This window comes from Dicentrarchus labrax, unplaced genomic scaffold, assembly GCF_905237075.1.
Source record: "Dicentrarchus labrax unplaced genomic scaffold, dlabrax2021, whole genome shotgun sequence".
Lineage (NCBI taxonomy): Eukaryota > Metazoa > Chordata > Actinopteri > Moronidae > Dicentrarchus > Dicentrarchus labrax.
The window spans coordinates 23821722-23836721 of record NW_026136713.1 but is presented as its reverse complement, the minus strand read 5'-3'; the positions used below and the strand labels follow the sequence as shown (position 1 = coordinate 23836721).

Below are 15000 nucleotides of genomic sequence, written 5' to 3'. Positions count from 1 at the left end.
CCAATCACAGCGCAGCTCTGTCAGGACGGCTTCTTATTGGTCGACGGGGGCAGAGTTCCCCAGAGTCGAACTGATCGCAGATGAACTTTATTGATCAGCTGATTTATTGTTAACTCCAAATATCAATACGAGTATTGATCGGACTGAGCAGCTAAGACTGAAAATTTAAGGTGGTATTATTCGTCTAATGTGTTCTACCTTAAAAAGGGTGATTAATGGAATCATTGATTCATTAATTGAAGGGAAATAAGTGGAACTTCCTGTTTGTATATTTCTATTTTTATATTTTGACCTTTTGTATCAATCAATCAATCAATCAATCCGACTGAATGTAAAGCAGCTCTATTTTTGATGACATCACTTCCTGCTCTGACCAATCAGAGTGCAGCATTTGTACCGTCGACCGATTTCAAAATAAAAGCTTTGACTGAGAACTGCTCTGAAGTCTGTTTTATTGATAGAACACAAACAGTGACATCAATCAGTAACCGATCACAAATAAACATTCCTAATCAATAACAGTCTGCTGACTCCGCCCCCTCCTCAGCTGTCAATCACTCAGTAAGGTTTGGCTCTCTTGGCTGCGGGAGCGTCACCTGTTCAGGTGAGACAACATCAGATCAATATGTACACACACACACACACACACACACACACACACACACACACACACACACAGACAGACAGACAGACAGACAGACAGACAGACAGACAGACAGACACACAGACAGACACACAGACAGACAGACAGACAGACAGACAGACAGACAGACAGACAGACACACACACACACACACACACAGACAGACAGACAGACAGACAGACAGACAGACAGACAGACAGACAGACAGACAGACAGACAGACAGACACACACTAACGTACTGTGTGCAGCAGGTGGAGCCTCCTGCTGGCAGCTCTTCATGGTGTAAATAATCCCAGAGGCCGACTTCCTGGTTTCTGACAACAAACAATAATAACAACAATAACGATGATGACGATGACGATGACGATGATATACTGCAGTAGTACTTACCTGCGTGTAGAATTACTGATCGACAGGTGGATGAAACGGCTTCTTTTGCGTCTCCGTCTGACAAACCGAACAACAACCCTCTGAGGAACAGCGTCAGGACAACAACAACAACGACAACAACCCTCTGAGGAACAGCGTCAGGACAACAACAACAACGACAACAACCCTCTGAGGAACAGCGTCAGGACAACAACAACAACGACAACAACCCTCTGAGGAACAGCGTCAGGACAACAACAACAACGACAACAACCCTCTGAGGAACAGCGTCAGGACGACAACAACAACCTTCTGAGGAACAGCGTCAGGACGACAACAACAACCCTCTGAGGAACAGCGTCAGGGACGACAACAACAACCCTCTGAGGAACAGCGTCAGGACGACAACAACAACGACAACAACCCTCTGAGGAACAGCGTCAGGACAACAACAACAACGACAACAACCCTCTGAGGAACAGCGTCAGGACAACGACAACAACCCTCTGAGGAACAGCGTCAGGACAACAACAACAACCCTCTGAGGAACAGCGTCAGGACGACAACAACAACCCTCTGAGGAACAGCGTCAGGGACGACAACAACAACCCTCTGAGGAACAGCGTCAGGACAACAACAACCCTCTGAGGAACAGCGTCAGGACGACAACAACAACGACAACAACCCTCTGAGGAACAGCGTCAGGACAACAACAACAACCCTCTGAGGAACAGCGTCAGGACAACAACAACAACGACAACAACCCTCTGAGGAACAGCGTCAGGACAACAACAACAACCCTCTGAGGAAATGCGTCAGGACGACAACAACAACCCTCTGAGGAACAGCGTCAGTACGACAACAACAACCCTCTGAGGAACAGCGTCAGGACGACAACAACAACCCTCTGAGGAACAGCGTCAGGACGACAACAACAACCCTCTGAGGAACAGCGTCAGTACGACAACAACAACCCTCTGAGGAACAGCGTCAGGACGACAACAACAACCCTCTGAGGAACAGCGTCAGGACGACAACAACAACCCTCTGAGGAACAGCGTCAGGACGACAACAACCCTCTGAGGAACAGCGTCAGGACAACAACAACAACCCTCTGAGGAACAGCGTCAGGACGACAACAACAACCCTCTGAGGAACAGCGTCAGGACGACAACAACAACCCTCTGAGGAACAGCGTCAGGACAACAACAACCCTCTGAGGAACAGCGTCAGGACGACAACAACAACGACAACAACCCTCTGAGGAACAGCGTCAGGACAACAACAACAACCCTCTGAGGAACAGCGTCAGTACGACAACAACAACCCTCTGAGGAACAGCGTCAGGACAACAACAACCCTCTGAGGAACAGCGTCAGGACAACAACAACAACGACAACAACCCTCTGAGGAACAGCGTCAGGACGACAACAACAACCCTCTGAGGAACAGCGTCAGGACGACAACAACCCTCTGAGGAACAGCGTCAGGACGACAACAACCCTCTGAGGAACAGCGTCAGGACAACAACAACAACCCTCTGAGGAACAGCGTCAGGACAACAACAACCCTCTGAGGAACAGCGTCAGGACAACAATGACGACAACAACCCTCTGAGGGGTATTGCACAAAACCAGGATAAGGGATTAAGTCGGGATATGTTGGTTATCCTGGATGAATTTAGCCTCAAGTCGGTTGCATGAAAGCAGGTTAAACTTATCCCGGCCAGGTTACTATGGTGATTTATTCTCTGCAGCTAGCCTGCTCCAGACCAGGCTAACAGCCAGGCTAACATTAATCCTAGTGATTCACCTGTATTTCCATCGTCAGTCCTGTGAGGAATTAATGTGTTTTACAGCATGTCCATGGTCTTTCTAAGTATGTTGCATCATTTTAATTATCCTGCATTAAAATATTACATATATTGTCATTTCTCATTTATTTAAATCTGTTGGCTGTTTGTAATTGCAACAGTCTTTTTATATTGATTCAAGTGGTAGTTTTATTACTCAGGACAAGTGTTATATTGCTATGCTAATGAAGACTGCTTGTCAAACTGCATAAATATGTGTTTATTGCAGTAATTGAGATTACAAAACACAGCTGATGAAGTTGCAAAGGTGTTTTCAATGAAATCTGTGACAAGGGCAATATAGTATATATATTATGGCATACCGTTTAGGAAATTAATCTTTGAATATATAGAATGAATCTTGACTGGTCATCAAGGCACTGCTGCCATCTTGTAGAAGGGAGAATGAGTCAGTCAGGAACCTTGTGGCAGCAATACTGATCAATGAGGACATTATTAACTCATTGGTAAGTGCTTGTACGGGCCAAAATCCTTCCCATAGTACCTGTGCCCAATACCGTTCTCCTGACGAAGAAGTTCACTTCCTTTTTAATGGTGGCAGGCCGACTACAACAGGCCTCAGGCTAAATCCTGACAGAAAAAGCAAAGAAGTTTTCCAGTTTAAGAAAGTATTGTAATATTTCAACTGATGCCATTTTGTAAAACCAGCTAATTCAGAAGGCTATCACTTTGATGAAAAGGATACAACTAGGTTTTGAATTTCATTCAGTATTATCACATTTCTATCAGTATATTCAAGATTCATTCCATATATTCAAAGCTTCATTTCCTAAACGGCATGCCATAATATATATATATACATATATATATATATATATATATATATTATTCACTCCTGTTCCCTCTTCATAATGGCTTGCTCTTTTTTGGAGGATGTACTGGATGAGGAAGCCCTAATCCTCAGACGAGCATTTAGTCATGAAAGAGTCTTCTGGGACAGGTCAGACCCATTGGCCGTTGGAGAGAACTATCTCATTGAGAGATACAGATTCTCAGGTGATGGACTAAGATATTTATGTAGGCTGCTGGGTCCAAAAATACAGCACCAGACGGCAGGAAGCCATGCTCTCAATGTACCACAGATGGTCTGTGTAACAGTGAGATGTTTTGCAAGTGGGAGCTTCCTTTATTCTGTTGGGGATGCAGAGAACCTCAATAAAGGAACCATTTGCAGCACATATCCTGGCTTGGTGGGCCGCCCCCTGTGCCAGTTCTATGGGCTTTTTTTAACTGCTACAATCATACAGACATTCAACAAGTCAGCAGATACCTAATCTATTCACCTCATTTATTCACTGTTATCTACTTTAGAGTCACTGACCAGCCTGCAAAATGTTCTTGTATTTAACTTTAACTTGCTGCCAGGTCCTTTTATGGCCAGACAAGTTTGTTCTTTATGAAGGATAGAAAGATAAAATAGATAAAAACAGATTAAATGACACACATTGTGGATAATTGTTTGCACTTAATCATACTCTACATTTAAGTAACATGAACCTCTACTTGCCACATTTAAAGCAAAGTGTACAACAGTTGATTAGTGGACTTAAAGTAACTCCTTTAGTCCTTTAATTGGAGCCTAATGATGACAGTTCCAGTGGAGCACTGTTTATTCATTGTACAGTTTTGGACTACTTAAGCATTAAGCCGGTCCGCTATTGTCTGCCAGGCTTTCTCTCTTTCTTTAATTATGGCATTGGTATTGCCTTTGTTTCTTCTATCTTCCACCTCTTCATAGAACTCCATCAGGAGCTGTTGTTCAGCGACTCTTATCCATGTTCCCATCGGTGATTCTGTGAGCGATCGCGAGGTCTATTTCAGTATGCCGTGAACACGCACTTATCCCGACTATCTACACCTGGCTTAACATAGCCGCACCTTTTCATCCTGGCTCGGCAAACGTGCAACCATTAAGCCAGGATGCAGCGAATAGGCTAGGTCAAGCCGCGCTTGCTCAATTATCCTGGATTTCTTTACTGCAGCACACGCAGGCCGCGACAACTTCTCCTCTAATTAGCAAGTTTATGTATGAAAGGAAATAACACAACAGTTCTACAAGTTAACACTGCGACTACAAGTATTTAAGTAACTTACATTCACTTTTACAACAAAAAACAATGAAACTACGGAGAGCAGCAAAACTGCGTAACTTTCTGAGAAAAGTCACGAAAGAGGAAGTAAAACCTGACACAACGCGGTAAATGCAGGTTTAGAAAATAAAATACTTCCGGTAATAATCCGACATGGTCCCTGACATATGTGCTCAAAACATTAACATTTACAATTACACAATTACATCATACTATAACCACAACACTCAAAGGAATAAAGAAAAACATGGCAGCAAAAACGCTACCCTTCAAAATAAAAGTCTGCGCTTCACTGCCTTGTTCATAATATGGCGCAACAACATCACACCACTACACGAGTAAACTACTGCAGCAGAAACAGCAGAAGAAGAAGGATACAGGTTGGTGATGTCATAGGGACCTCTGAGCTCCAGAGGCTGTGGACACAGACACACACACACACATTATTGATTACTGGTTATTGATCAGTGCTGATAACCGGTGGATGGGGAACAGAAGCTGACCTTCTCTGCGGCACTGGACAGGATCACATTCTGAAACACAAACAGGTGAGTCAAGCTCCGCCTCCTCTGACATTAGTATGACATCACATTCTGTTGGGGAGGACGTACCTTCCCTTTACAGCTGTCCATCAGAGACACTGCGTTAGCGATGGTGTAACGCCTCATGGTGGCGTCTCTGATGGAGGCGGAGTACGACACCTCGAACACCAGACCCCTGTCCACTGCCTACACACACACACAATATACACAATATACACACAATATACACACAAAATATATACACACACACACAATATACACAATATACACACAATATCACACACACACACACACACACAATATACACACACACAACACAATATACACACAAAATATACACACACACACAATGTACACACACACAATATACACACACACACACAATATATACACACACACACACAATACAATATACACAAAATATCACACACACACACACACACACACAATGTACACACACACACAATATACACACACACACACACAATATACACACACACACACACAATATACACACACACGATATACACACACACAATATACACACACACACACACACACAATATACACACAATATACACAACACACACAATATACACACAATATACACACACACACACACAATATACACACACACAATATACACACACAGTTCAGGCAGTTAGCCTAGCCGCTAACAGCAGATATAGTTAGTATTAGTTATTAATTACTGATGTTCATTAACTAACTAGCTGCTCTGCTGCAGACGTCAGCTGATATTGATCCATCACTCTGTCTACTGATGTTTATTTATTATGTGTTCTGTACACTGTACAATCAACAACAACAACAACAACAACCACCACCACCTCACCCCGTTGACCGGCGCTCTCTTGAAGAAGAAAGGAAGTTTCTCTGTCACTGAGATACAGATGATGTCAACGTCATACATCATACAGGCTGCCTGCACACACACACACACACACACGTTATTGATTATCAGTGATCATGTTTCCTGTAAATAGACCCCCCCCTCGGTGTCAGTGAATCTCACGTGGAAGAGTTTCTCTGTGGTCGGTTGGATCGCAAGCAGGTCGAAGCAGCGATACTCTGGAGAGCTGGGCCTCTGCACACACACACACACACACACACACACACACACACACACACACACACACACACACACACACACACACACAATAATCAAACTGATTGATTGGCTGACAGTTATTAGGTCGTTAATGATTAAAATACTCACAAAGTGACTGGAGTCTGACATCACTACGGTCAGTCTGTTCAGCACTCTGATTGGACGAGACCGACCCTGACACACACACACACACACAAAATCATCATCATCACCACCTTCATCTTCATCACCACCTTCATCATCATCACCACCTTCATCTTCATCACCACCTTCATCTTACCTGTACAATTGGCAGCTGATCAATCAGCTCATTGATCGGCGTCGGGGCGGGAATCTCCTACAAACAGGAAATGAACAGAAAGTTACAAAATAAAAGTGGAGCTGAAGGCAGACTCGGCGCTCAGGTGACCACTCACCTGTTTCTTTTTAGCCGTGGGTTCGAACACGTAGTTGATGGCGACTGTGGAGAACCCGACTGCATGAAGGAGACAGAACATCATCAATAACTGATCACTTTAACGATGATTATTGATCGGTTTGTTGAATATATGAAGTGTGTTTATATTCCAGATTATTCAATATTCTTCTATTAACGCTTAAATTGAGCTTTAATTCATTCAAATGCTGTTTGATAGATGAACTTTATATTTATATATATATAGTTTATTACACAGGAACCTTTAAATATCTGGTACAATGATTTGTTGTCTTGTTAGTAAATAAATAAACACATTGACCCTGAACTATAAAAATTAACTCTAACGTTAATTAACCGAGGAAACCTTAAAATGACAGCTTTTTGAATGGAGTCTGGTGGAAAGTTTTTCGCGGGTTTTCGCTATTTTCGCGCCCTCATTGATGGAATCAGTAATAAATATTGATCTGCCAGCTGTTGAACGAGCTACTAACAGATTTTACTGAACACAAAGTGATCTGTACAACTGCACACTGAGTTTAGCTCCGATGCTATCAGTTAGCGTCCCGGTTGAGCAGGAAGTGAACTGCTGTTAAATGAGCAGTTTTCAGAGTGAACCCTGGTGGGCAGACTCACGGTGAGCGGCGCTCTCTATCAGACTGTGCAGGCGGCTCTTATCGCTGCTGTAGCTCAGATTCAAATCCATAAACACCGACATGATGCTGCTGCTGCTGCTCACACAACCATCACTAACATGTGTGCAGCCGAACGGCCTGCTGGGAACTGAAGTCCTTCCCTGGAAGTCTTCTTCTCTGATTTAATGGCGGATCACAGCGTGTATAGCGCCGCCTGCTGGACGGTGTTTGCCACCAGTGGTTATATTAACACATTATTATATTCATACACTGTTTCACATTACATACTGTAGTATTAGTAATAAGAATAACTGACGATGTTTATCATTAATATTAATTAATAATTGACTGAGTCAGATCAATAACAGACAGAAAGTAGATCCTGCTCTCCCTCCGCCAGGGGGCAGAGTGCACCCGCAATCAAACTGACAGTAGAAGAAGAAGAAGAGGTCAGAGTGAAGAAGAGCAGCAGGTTCGTAACAAACACACAAACTCTTCACACCAAACTCCATTCATATTCTGACCACTTTAAGACTGTTTACATGAGGTTTATTATTATTAACTGTATTATTACTCAGTGTCACACACACACACACACACACAGACACACACACAGAGACACACACAGAGACACACACACAGAGACACACACACAGAGACACACACAGACACACAGAGACACACACACACACAGACACACAGAGACACACACACACACACACACACACAGAGACACACACACAGAGACACACACACACAGACACACACACACACACACACACACACACACAGAGACACACACACACACACAGAGACACACACACAGAGACACACACACAGAGACACACACAGCACACACACACACACACACACACACACACACACAGACACACACACACACACAGAGACACAGACACACACACAGAGACACACACAGACACACACACACACACACACACACACAGAGACACACACAGAGACACACACACAGAGAGTGTCCCTCTGCTTCCTGTCTTTATGCTAAGCTAGGTTAGCAGTGTCCCTCTGCTTCCTGTCTTTATGCTAAGCTAGGTTAGCAGTGTCCCTCTGCTTCCTGTCTTTATGCTAAGCTAGGTTAGCAGTGTCCCTCTGCTTCCTGTCTTTATGCTAAGCTAGGTTAGCAGTGTCCCTCTGCTTCCTGTCTTTATGCTAAGCTAGGTTAGCAGTGTCCCTCTGCTTCCTGTCTTTATGCTAAGCTAGGTTAGCAGTGTCCAGTTGCAGCCATGTTCAGACCTCTGAAGATCCTTATTGGCACAAAATGTCCTCCGACCCGCTGCTGCTCAGCCTTCGTCTCCAGGATGAGGTTCAGTAACTTACAGTAACCTGATTGAGTAATTGATTGATTGATTGACTGACAGATTGACAGATTGAGTAATTGATTGATTGATTGATTGATTGATTGATTGATTGATTGATTGATCTCAGGTATGTGAACAGACTGAAGGAGGATGATGAAGCTTGTGCTGCAGCGCTGCAGAACGCTCACATCTTCCTCTTCCACCGGTTGTCTCCTCTTCTGCAACGAACCGAGCACAGAACCCTCAGACCCACAGCTCTCGTCTGCTCAGGTACAGAACCACAGAACCACAGAACCACAGAAGCAGAGAACCACAAGTACAGAACCTCAGAACCAGATAACAACAGGTACAGAACCACAGAACCACAGAACCTCAGAACCAGATAAGCACAAGTACAGAACCTCAGAACCAGAGAACCACGAGTACAGAACCACAGAACCAGATAACAACAGGTACAGAACCAGAGAACCTCAGAACCAGAGAACCACAAGTACAGAACCTCAGAACCAGATAACAACAGGTACAGAACCAGTAACCACAGGTACAGAACCACAGAACCAGTAACCACAGGTACAGAACCAGATAACAACAGGTACAGAACCAGAGAACCTCAGAACCAGAGAACCACAAGTACAGAACCACAGAACCAGATAACAACAGGTACAGAACCAGAGAACCTCAGAACCAGAGAACCACAAGTACAGAACCTCAGAACCAGATAACCACAGGTACAGAACCAGATAACAACAGGTACAGAACCAGTAACCACAGGTACAGAACCTCAGAACCAGATAACAACAGGTACAGAACCAGATAACAACAGGTACAGAACCTCAGAACCAGATAACAACAGGTACAGAACCAGATAACCACAGGTACAGAACCACAGAACCAGATAACAACAGGTACAGAACTACAGAACCAGATAACAACAGGTACAGAACCTCAGAACCAGTAACCACAGGTACAGAACTACAGAACCAGATAACCACAGGTACAGAACCACAGAACCAGATAACAACAGGTACAGAACTACAGAACCAGATAACAACAGGTACAGAACCTCAGAACCAGTAACCACAGGTACAGAACTACAGAACCAGATAACAACAGGCACAGAACCTCAGAACCAGTAACCACAGGTACAGAACTACAGAACCAGATAACAACAGGTACAGAACCACAGAACCAGATAACAACAGGTACAGAACCTCAGAACCAGATAACAACAGGTACAGAACTACAGAACCAGATAACAACAGGTACAGAACCACAGAACCAGATAACAACAGGTACAGAACCTCAGAACCAGATAACAACAGGTACAGAACCACAGAACCAGATAACCACAGGTACAGAACCACAGAACCAGATAACAACAGGTACAGAACCACAGAACCAGATAACAACAGGTACAGAACCTCAGAACCAGATAACAACAGGTACAGAACCCAGTGGCGGGCTGTACATTTCACACCTAGGCCTTCAGTATTGCTCTGTCTGAATCAATCCACCCCTCAATAACTATTTTATTTTATTATGCAGAAATACAGAATGAAGAGCTGTTGCATCGCAGATCGATAACAACTCTTCTTCTACTGCAGCTACAGCTGCGACACACATAGAGAAGCATCAATAATGACCTAAATTATTTGTACACCAGATCCATCCTCCTTTCTTTCCTCAAGAAGAGTTAAATTACTCTGTCGTACAGATTGCCCGTGCGTTTCAGTTCCAACAAGAAGTCCCTCTCTATCTCCATCGAGGCTAATGCTGAAAGCCTGCCCTTTCGTATTTCTGGCATAAGTTTTAATTCGCTTTAGGGCTGAAAATGTCCGCTCGACAGAAGCAGGGGACACGGGGATGGTCACCGCTAAACACACAAACGTGTACAGCTGCCCCATGCTCTCGCTCAGTCGAGATCAGTGGGAGATTCTCCTGTAAACTCACCCATGGCATACATTACAGTCAGTTCTGTTCTCAGCCGAGACGGATCGAAGAGTGTTCCGTGGCTCTGTGTTAAGCTGGAGAAGGCTGCATGCGGGAATTTTTTCTGGTATTTACGAAACTTCTTGGGGTCGAGGAGGGCGACCAACATCAGTTTTTCGTAGTCTTAAAATCCTCTCTGTCTCTGGCAAATAGTATTGTCCAGAATCCTGCCGTGGAGGATCTTGCGCTTGACCTCTTCGTGCGCTGGGCACGCCTGCGGTGTGTTTAGTGGCCTCGTAGATTTCCTCATACCGGCACCTCTCGCTCAACCGTGTCATAAAACTCCTTTACCCTTGCCAGACAAAACTGTACATCCAGTTTTTTGTCCTGTAGTATTGAAAAGAGCACGTCTGAATACTCAAAAATACCATTAAAGGTGTGAAGCAAAAAACAAAACTCAAAATCCTCCAGACGTGCTTTAAATCCATCAGCACAGCACACAGAGTCCTCATCATACTCGTCATGATGCTCCAGAATGTGCTGAAACAGTTCTTTAGAGCATCGTCCTTCTCAAACACTGTATTGACCACTCTGGATGTGTGTTGCCACCGTGTTGGTGCCACATGAGGGAAGATGCCGCTGGCAGATTTTGTCCAGTAGTTGCATGCGCCGACGAAGGCCATTGAGGTGGACGAAAAAGATCTTGCATTCTTTAAAGGACAATTCAGGCACCGAGTTGGTCCGTTCTCTGGGATATGTTTTCATGCTAATCGACCGTGACCGGTTTTAGCACAAATCGCTAATTAGCTTATAACGCTAGTCAACGGGGCACCGAGTAACGTGAAAAGAGCTGCGGGAGCTCCGTGAAAGGGCTACGAGAGAGAGAGCTACCGGTAGTCAATGCCGCAACATAGTCTCGTACTTCGGGAAACTGGTGGTGTACCTGCGGACATTGTGAAGCTATATGGCCACAGAAGAGGAGTGCCTGTGTTGCACGGAGTGGGGCCTGTTGCGTCGCGACACCCAAGAGACGCAGTGTTGTGTACAGTGTGAAGATTTCCCCTCTCTGATTAACACAGCTGTACTCAAGCAAGCAGCGACTCATACCGGAGGGACCAGATGGACAGGTATCCACTGAGTAAGAACACTAGACGAGGTGTGTTTTACATCGGTGTGATTATTTCTGATATATTGAGCAAATTAAGTTTGTTTTAGTTCACATCGCCAGCTGGAAGTCTTTATCATTGATCTGCATGAATGACCTAACCCCTGACTGTTTTCCCAAGATAGCACCCGCCTGTATACGAGAACTACTGTTGTTCTAAACTATCTTTTTGATAAACTGTCTGTACACTTACAAAGTTCTCAGTGCTTCGGTTTACAGGTAGGGGCCCTCATTATGCTACTGTGTAAGTGCTAAAACCGGTCACGGTCGATAAGCATGAAAACATATCCCAGAAAACGGACCAACTCGGTACACATGTGTTATTAACCCCAGGTTCATTTTGCGCTGGAATTGTCCTTGAAGCTTTGAGGCCCCCTGAGTCAGTACTAAATTGAGCCGATGTGCATAGCAGTGTATGAATAAAGCCAAGGGTGATCTCTCCTTAATTTTAGCCTGCACCCCATTTAATCCAGAAGACAATGACCGCTGCACCACCATAACACTGTGCCACAACTTTACCCACACATTCATTTTCCACCAAAAATCAGATGATAAGACCTGCAATGTCATCAGCTCGCTTCCCACTGGTAACATCTTCAAATCTGACAAACCGCTCCACACCTGTGCCCGTTACGTAACGCAGGACCAGTGCGAGCTGCGCTGCGTTACTCGGGTCTGTCGTCTCATCCACCATAACAGAGACAAACGATGCTTCATTAACTTCCCTTCTGATCTCTTCTCCCATCACTTCAGCAATAGCAGTGATCAGGTCCTTTTGTATTTTGCCCGACGTCCCACTAAACACTTTATTAGTGGACAGGTGGTAAAGTAGATCCATGTTGCTCTCAGCAATGAGAGAAAGAAGCCTAACATAGTTTCCTCTGTTTGTGGATCCAGCGCTTTCATCGTGTCCCCGAAATGGAAGTTCTTGCTTGCCCCAAAAAATTACAGTCTATCAGTCTTTTTAGGATTTCCCTATTCACCTTCACCTTTTCGTTGTGGAGCTCCGTTTCCCTGCGCACTTGCTCGCTCAGCTGTAGATCCACTATGGTTTCCCCAAAAGTTTTGGAAAGCACCGTTGCTTGTTAGTGTCCGGCAGTGGTTTGGTGTCTCGTTGCTGCCTTGGTTATGCAAGTCAAATTTACAAACCCAGTGTGGCTCCAAACACCATGTCGATCAGTGGCAAATAACAAGCACTCCCAGCAATACAGTTTGCAGTGTTCCTCAGAGCCTGTGAGCCAGGGGTACCTGCTCGTACTTAGTGGACTGAAAGTGGCGGACAAATCCTTTTCCCGGTTGTGACAGGCTTGCTAGCTTTGGAGTTGCCCGACCTTTCTCAATGATGTCCAGCTTTTCTTGAAAAGTCCGTCTTGAAAATGGCTGTGACAATATATCAGCAAACAAATGTATTTCATTTCAGCCATTGTGGCTGAAGGAGAAACAACTTTTTAAATCAACACAACTATATTTTTGCTCGTTTAGCTCGCTACAGATGCAGTTGGCTTGCTCTGGCTAGTATATTCTCTGACTATCCAATCAAAGGGTGTGAATACGCTGACGTCACCGTACGCCTGCTAACCCTAACCCTAGAGGATTATATAAGTATTCATGGACAAAATATAATTATTAATTATTTATATATTTATAATTTTATATTTATAATTTATAATCGGTCTGTGATTCAGATACTTTTAGGCCAGCAGAGAAGGCCTTGCAGGCCCTGATGGCCCACCACTGACAGAACCTCAGGTACAGAACCTCAGAATCAGAGAACCACAGGTAGAGAACTATAAAATTCGTCTGCATTTTGTGTGTTGCATGTTCCAGATGTTCAGTCGGTCCTGGAGAGACTCGGGTCAGACAGAACCCTGCTGAAGGAGTCGGTTTTGATTGGATGCTCTGAAGAGAACCAGGCTCAGTTCTGTCTGGACGTCGGTAAGAACATATTAAATCCAGGATCCAGTTTGTCATGGTGGCCTGAGACCCTGAATGTACCAGTCTGCACTGGCTGTGTGTTCTAGATGGTGTGATGTTCTGCTCTGTGTTCGGTTCTGTAGGAGACCTAGACCAGGCAGCAGTAGAAGAAGTCTGTGAAGGAAAGTTTATCGATCTGAGGAAATCGTTCTTTCTTCTGACGGGACCAGAGGCACCTCTAGTGGCCAAGGTGGGTGACTACCCGTCCCCTTAGAACCTGACCTCTGTTCTGTCCTGCAGAGTCAGTGCAGGACCCGTCCCCCTATGAACCTGACCTCTGTTTTCTCCTGCAGGGTCAGGCTCTACTGCGATGGAATCAAACCAGCGGTTTCTGCAGCACCACGGGTCAGCCGACCCACCGCAACCGGGCAGGAAGTCAGAGAGTCTGCAGCAGCAGCGGCATCATTTACTACCCCAAGGTACTGGTCTGAACCTGGTCTGAACCTGGTCTGAACCAGTTTCTAGCTAGATTCTAAACCAGTTCCACTTACTGGTTTCCACTGGTCTTCCTCCAGATGTCTCCGGTGGTGATAGTCCTGGTGTCTGATGGGAAACGTTGTTTGTTGGGCCGACAGTCGTCCTTCCCTCGAGGGATGTACAGCGCGCTGGCCGGTTTCTGTGACATGGGTCAGTCCAACCTGTCTCTAGTCCAACCTGTCTGTAGTCCAACCTGTCTCCAGTCCAACCTGTCTGTAGTCCAACCTGTCTCCAGTAACCTGTCTCTAGTCCAACCCGTCTCCAGTCCAACCTGTCTCCAGTCCAACCTGTCTCTAGTCCAACCTGTCTCCAGTAACATGTCTCTACTCCAACCTGTCTCTAGTCCAGCCCGTCTCCAGTCCAACCTGTCTCCAGTAACATGTCTCCAGTCCAACCTGTCTCCAGTCCAACCTGTCTGTAG

At 44.9% G+C, this 15000-nt stretch overlaps 3 protein-coding genes and 1 pseudogene across 7 annotated transcripts in view; 3 read left to right on the top strand and 1 right to left on the bottom strand.

Annotated features, from left to right (window-relative positions):
- The window catches only part of LOC127374637 (peptidyl-prolyl cis-trans isomerase 1-like), a 4625-nt gene extending 4191 nt beyond the window's left edge, over positions 1–434 (top strand). For both annotated transcript variants that reach the window (XM_051420203.1, XM_051420204.1), the window contains exon 4: positions 1–434. This exon is cut by the window's left edge and continues 794 nt beyond it. The gene's annotated coding sequence lies outside the window, so the exon portion shown is untranslated.
- A 1-nt stretch (position 435) lies between these two features.
- On the bottom strand, positions 436–7860 carry LOC127374616 (ribonuclease P protein subunit p30-like). Of its 3 annotated transcripts, none has more exons than XM_051420166.1 (12): positions 7699–7860; positions 7064–7122; positions 6928–6984; positions 6756–6821; positions 6552–6623; positions 6372–6461; positions 5588–5704; positions 5480–5509; positions 2484–5392; positions 1035–1322; positions 884–958; positions 436–596 (listed from the first exon to the last, which is right to left on the bottom strand). In XM_051420166.1, exons 1-9 carry the CDS (start codon positions 7778–7780, stop codon positions 5246–5248), a joined length of 720 nt encoding a protein of 239 aa, XP_051276126.1. In that variant the 5' UTR covers positions 7781–7860; the 3' UTR covers positions 436–596; positions 884–958; positions 1035–1322; positions 2484–5245. The 3 variants fall into 3 exon arrangements, with proteins under 3 accessions (XP_051276126.1, XP_051276127.1, XP_051276128.1); XM_051420167.1 differs by having other exon boundaries at positions 2507–5392; XM_051420168.1 differs by having other exon boundaries at positions 2516–5392.
- A 1070-nt stretch (positions 7861–8930) lies between these two features.
- LOC127374669 (NAD(P)H pyrophosphatase NUDT13, mitochondrial-like) overlaps positions 8931–15000 on the top strand; it is a 7691-nt pseudogene continuing 1621 nt past the window's right edge.
- LOC127374580 (NAD(P)H pyrophosphatase NUDT13, mitochondrial) overlaps positions 14195–15000 on the top strand; it is a 105090-nt gene continuing 104284 nt past the window's right edge. Inside the window, exon 1 of one of the 2 annotated variants that reach the window (XM_051420110.1) lies at positions 14195–14292. The gene's annotated coding sequence lies outside the window, so the exon portion shown is untranslated. Of the gene's footprint in view, positions 14293–14408; positions 14522–15000 lie in introns of those variants that run through there. The other variant, XM_051420109.1, reaches the window with a different exon arrangement.

Excerpts from the sequence above, each read along its gene's own strand:
- LOC127374616 (XM_051420166.1), bottom strand. The coding sequence starts at position 7,780 with ATGTCGGTGTTTATGGATTTGAATCTGAGCTACAGCAGCGATAAGAGC. Across the intron at positions 6,822-6,927 it reads ATCAGCTGCCAATTGTACAG|GGTCGGTCTCGTCCAATCAG; the intron begins GTAAGATGAAGG and ends TGTGTGTGTCAG. Across the intron at positions 6,624-6,755 it reads TGTCAGACTCCAGTCACTTT|AGGCCCAGCTCTCCAGAGTA; the intron begins GTGAGTATTTTA and ends GTGTGTGTGCAG.